General features: G+C 35.3%; 1 protein-coding gene across 4 annotated transcripts in view; it reads left to right on the plus strand.

Moving 5' to 3' along the window:
- The window catches only part of NELL1 (neural EGFL like 1), a 960,090-nt gene extending 955,120 nt beyond the window's left edge, over positions 1-4,970 (plus strand). For all 4 annotated transcript variants that reach the window (XM_017948552.3, XM_009186422.4, XM_021926833.2 and 1 more), the window contains 2 exons: positions 411-635; positions 2,239-4,970. In XM_017948552.3, the coding sequence (XP_017804041.2) occupies positions 411-635; positions 2,239-2,289 (276 nt within the window). In that variant the 3' untranslated portion in view covers positions 2,290-4,970. The remainder of the gene's footprint in view (positions 1-410; positions 636-2,238) is intronic.
- Positions 4,971-6,000: the final 1,030 nt, after the last annotated feature.

Below are 6,000 nucleotides of genomic sequence, written 5' to 3' on the forward strand. Positions count from 1 at the left end.
ACTAGACAGTATCTTATAATTTATTTATTAGCCTTTAATGACCAAAACTGTGCTAAACATGATAGCAAGTAAAAAGCCCAAAGCCTGAAAGCTCAAAACTTAATGTGGAATTGTACTGATTATGATATGATTATAAGTATCATGTTAAAATAATTATAGGCTGTGCTTGGCACACAAAGAAGCTCACCTAGATCTTTCTGTGTACTGCAGTATAGATGGTCGGCAAAAGCATTCTGAAAGAAGTGAGACCTGTAGTAGGTCTTCAAGGAGGAAGTGTATTATATCCTCAATGGTGTCAACTAGAAACATTCAGTGATGAGAATTACTGTGCTCTCATTCCCCTTATATGACTTGGGAATAAAATTATGCATAGGAACAATAATGAGACTTTTTTTGCTTTTCCTCTACAGGAAGGAGAGGTAGATTGCTGGCCACTCACTTGCCCCAACTTGAGCTGTGAGTACACAGCTATCTTAGAAGGGGAGTGTTGTCCCCGCTGTGTCAGTGACCCCTGCCTAGCTGATAACATCGCCTATGACATCAGAAAAACTTGCCTGGACAGCTATGGTGTTTCAAGGCTTAGTGGCTCAGTGTGGACGATGGCTGGATCTCCCTGCACAACCTGTAAATGCAAGGTAATGGGATGTTCTGCAGATATTGAAGCCTTGAACGATTGCCAGAAAACACTTGCAGGAGGTCCACTCCTGATGTTTCTGAATGCACAGGTTCACTGGACATGGTGGAAACTCTGGCATAAATTTACCTCTGATAGGAATTTAATGTGTGTGAATATATCATAGCTGCACCTGTAAAAAGGCAAATTCCAAATGGGCATGAAATATAAGAATTGCTCCTGCCTTTGAACTACAGAATTTTGACAATTGATTCTAGGCTGAATTATGGCCGATTTAGGCTCTTTTGACCTGCATATTAAATAAAAAGGGAAAAAAGAAGAAGGAAGGGAAGAAGAAAGAAGGAAGGGAGGGAGGGAAAGAGGAAAGGAGGGAGGGAAAGAGGGAAGGAGGGAGGGAAAGAGGGAGGAAGGAAGGAAACCAGTCAACTTCCTTTCATCCTGGAAAAGTTTCTAAGTTCTTTTATTAAACCGTCAATGTTAGGGGAAAAAAGTCCTCTCAAGTTGTTTTGTTTTGTTTAATTATCAGAGTGCCTAAGGTGGGGACCTGCAGCTCTTGCTACAGCATTTCATTAACAGTGATTATTTCCCTGTCTTTTTGGAGGAGTTTTCATGGACATCCTCATGTGTCATTAAGACTAAAAAACTGACCATTCTCTCCCTTCAAAGCTCACGAAGAGCTGGAGTGGTAGCTAATTTGGAACAATCATTAGTTAGTGTCAAATCTCTGCCAAAACATCTGTTTAAGATTCCCATGATCAAACATGTTAAAGCTAGGAGTCTACTTGGTCCCATCAAACCTTGGCTCAGCTTCAGGCATCAGTGGAAGCTTCCCAACTTGCCTCTTTATGCTGTTATAAATGTAGATTTTTTTTTTTTCTGGGAAAGTATCATCTTAAGATGTAGCCCCAACAGAAAAAGGATACTATCAAACCTCATATAGAAAACGATCCATGGTCCCATTTGTACCTTCAGCTCCAGAGAACTAAATGACCAGGATACATGGAGACCTCTGTTACTTATTTGATAATTATATGGAATTATAAAGGTATATTTATATTAGTACATAAAATTAATTTTTAATGAATTTAAAAATATTTGTATACCCAAATATGCACTATCCCCTTCATAGTAACCATGAGAGATTTTATGCAAACCTTACTGGACCCCATCTTGGACTTGTCTGCAGATTGTTAGGGGTACTTTCAAATAGCTTCTTAAAGGACAAATTGCTATCTTTTAGGATTTATGGGAAGAATCTCACTTGGAATAAGTACAGCAAACAGGTCGTGTGAAAAGTTGGAAATCCCAGGGAGGTCTCCTAAGCAGGGATTGAGTGCAGGTGGTGTGTGAAATTGCACTGCTCGCAGAATCCCAGTGAGCAGTACCCTGGAGGGTCTGTCAGTCCTTCCTTCCTTTCTACTCTGTCTCTAGTTTTTTTCCTAGCAGTTTTTCTAGTCATTTTTATACGACTTCTTGAAGTTTTATAAACTTCTTGAAGTTTGTCTCAAAATGCAGAAGCTTGTTTTGAGTATAAAAATTGCAGACTGCTAATGAATTTATAGTCTGTGTCTCAACTGGCTAACGCATGTTTCTTTGATGTACAGAATGGAAGAGTCTGTTGTTCTGTGGATTTGGAGTGTCTTCAAAATAATTGAAGTATTTAAAATGAACTCATCGCAGAAGAATGGACAAAATGACCATCCAACGTGATTAAGAATAGGAATTGGTGGTTTGGGTTTTTTGTTTGTTTTGTTTTGTTTTTAACCACAGACAATTGCCAAAGTTTCCATCTGAGGAAGGTGTTTGGAGGTTGCCTTTTGGACCTACCACTTTGCTCATTCTTGCTAACCTAGTCTAGGTGACCTACAGTGCAGTCCATTTAAGTCGATGGTTGTTAAAAGAAGTTTCCCGTGTTGTAAATCATGTTTCCCTTATTAGATCATTTGCAAACACATTTAAATGATCTCATGGTAAATGTTGATGTATTTTTTGGCTTATTTTGTGTACGAACATAATAGAGACTCAGCTCCTTTTATTTATTTTGTTGATTTATGGATCAAATTCTAAAATAAAGTTGCCTGTTGTGATTTTTGTCCCATCTACTGTATACTTAGTGCTGAGATCCTTGTAAAATGTTTTGATGAAAATATATATGTAGGGTCCAATTGCATTATACATACATTTCAAAGTGTTGAACCTTCTTAAATGCCTACTCATTCAGCTTACACAGGCTGAAGCCAAGTATGACAAAGAAGGGAAGGACCAAAAACAAAGAATTATTTTAAAGAGAACTCTTGTCTCTTTTGCAAAAAAAAAAAAAAAAACAAAAAAATTAACTCACAATTTAGAAGCAGCAATGCTTAAAGCCTTTCTTGGCTTTGAAAGCAAAATTACCTTTGTGTCAGATTTATGTAGTACTTGATCATTTATAAAGCGTCACAGTTAGTTATTAATAAAGTTATAATCATAGTACATGTCAGAAGTATTGTCCCTATATTACAGAAGTGTGAATTAAGGAGTTCCAGTCAACTAATTTGTTTAGAACTAGTTGATTTACAGTGTGTTGGGATTGGTAATCAAGTCTCCTAATTCCTGTTCAGTGTTTTTTTCTACTAAACTACATTGCCTGTCATATACATGAGGGAGACACCTTTAAAGAAAATCTATTTGCATACTCAGAAATTATTTTAGAACAGTGAATGTTTCCACTTGAGCCAATGCCGTATTTTTAAGAATTTTCAGTTATTAAGTTTTACAAAATGAATAAAATGCGCAAATGACATTTTATCTGAGCTGAGAATTCAAGCTTGGGTTGTAGTTTCAGGGAAATCACATCTCAGTGGTTTGTGATACCTACAGCTCTTGAATTCATCATTACACTGAATTAAGTTGGTTTGTGGATTCCCATTCACTCATCAACTTAAAAAAAGACCTAACTTGTTAAGTCAGTCATGCTAAAAAAATTTAAATATCAAATATTAGCCAAATTATTAATTTAAAATTACACACTTAGACAACTATTATTCATTGGTATTTGTCCAGTGGAAATGATACCCAATATTTTTTGTGAAGATGAAGTTCACTACATAAAATCAATTTTATGTATTGAATTATGATAACAGCAATTTAAATACTACATTTGACAAAGACTGATATAATATGGTAAATTAGAACACATTTGTTTTATTTTAATTCCCTAAATGAAACCTTGAAGAGAATTTTAATATCACTTTTGAAAATAATTACAACAATTTAAAAAATCCTTTCAATTTTTGCTGAAAAAAACAAAGACATTTACAATAATTATTTGTGACTGAATATGTCAGGGATTGGAGAACTATGATCTCATGTTAAATCTTATTATTAATAGCATAAAAGCATTGTGATTCAGTGGAATATGAGGAAAGATGAAAGTTCCACACATTAACTAGATGCATCTAATGAACACAATTTTGCCTCATTTGTTACATCCAGGTCGCATACAAATATATATGTGTGTATATATGTTACATATAATATTGTATATTTGTTATATATGCTACATATGAATGTATATTCGTGTGTCCTACATTTATATTTAAATCTACTCATATGTAACTATATATATAAAAATACACACACATAAACACACATATATGTACACACATTCCCAGAACTTCCCCTACTCTGAACTTTATAGATCTGTGCTTATGTACTGGTATGAACTTTCAGAATACATTTTCTTTGAATTATGGTTACAAACATATGGCTACAGGCTATAGGTTAGATTATATACTAATTGGGTACAGTCTTCATCTATCAGTATTTAGCATAGTGCCTTCCATACAGTGGGTTTTCAATTAAGTCTTTCAAATATTGAATTCATAATTTTTCATAGTATCAAAAAGCTATCAGGAGATATTGGAAACCCACTCTAGTGGTTTTCAAATATTCTTAAGCATGAGACTCATTTTAAAAATCAAAATGTATTCAGTCCTTCAATGTGGAAATTGACTAAAAGCAGAGTTTTTCTGATTGGTGTGGGTGTTGGAACTGGAACACCTTCACATACTCCACCACAGCTCACAACTTTCAACAGCGCACAGCTGGAAAGCTATTGACCTAATTCTTCACCTTCACTCCTACAAAAAAGGAAACTAGCACTCCAAGTGGTTAAGTGACTTGTGCAGAGTTAACAACTAATTAGTCATAGACCTGTAACTACCACCCAACCCACACCTTTTTTCCCTGTGCCATTCTGCTAAGGATTCCAAATGTGTTTCCACATTTCAATTCCAAGTGAGCTTTCTAAAATCCTTTTTAATGGATGACATTAAAAGACAATCGTGGATGAGGTGTAGTATTTGTTATTGTCTTTTTTCTATGTCCCTTCTGATTGTGACTTTGCTTTGTTAAAATTCTGGTAATGGGTTATGTGAAGCATGTGTATTTAAAAGACCGTATAGCATATCTAAACGCATAATAGCAATGAACCATTTACCAAATCACCCAACCTTATGCTTTATAGGAAAACAACTGAGGGAAAATAAAAACATTTTCCAAAAGCAACTACTTCTTTTCTTAGGATTAGAACACACACACACACACACACACTCCTCAGAATACAATAAAATCTGGCATTAAGAGGCAATATGTATTGCCTGTGTTATGATTTTATTATTCATTCACCCTTTACTATTTTATTAATTCAGTGGTAGTGTGGTAGGCTCTGCAAATTCAGAGATGAATAAGACAAAATTACTCTTTATGGCTTTTGCAGCCTCATATGTAAAAGACTGACAATAAGCTAGAAAATAATCAAGTGAGAAACACAACTACTGGCTATATTAATACTAGGAAAAAATTGTGAAGTGATAAATTGGGGAGGAACTGGATAATCTCACTATATATAGGGTGAAGTGATGAAAGAAAAGCTCTCTAAGGGGGTAATAGGCAAGCTGAGACCTGGAGAATGAGAAAGAGCCATACGTGCAAAGTGCTGTGGAAATACTTTTCCAGACAAAAGAAATAAGTGCAAAGGACTGCAAGGTGGAAAGTAGTGCGGTGTGTTAAAGGTCATGAGTGGATCCAGAAGCCAGTAAGTGAAGGGACAGATGATACAAGGCTGAAGAGGAAGGCTGGAGTAGATGTTGCAGCCCACAGTCCTGAGATGGCCAGTCCCATGTTCATTCTGAGATCAATGGGAACCTATTAAACAATTACACATTTATTTACCCACCTTTCAGGGACTTACATGTCTATACAATCTATTTTTTAGCTTTGAATTAATTCATATTTAATTACTATTCAGTAAACATTACGGAATTCCTATTACGTACCTAGGAAGAATATAAGAATAAAAACATATCATCTTTTCCTTTAGAAAT

The sequence above is a fragment of the Papio anubis genome, chromosome 12 (genome assembly GCF_008728515.1).
Source record: "Papio anubis isolate 15944 chromosome 12, Panubis1.0, whole genome shotgun sequence".
In the NCBI taxonomy this organism is placed as follows: Eukaryota; Metazoa; Chordata; class Mammalia; order Primates; family Cercopithecidae; genus Papio; species Papio anubis.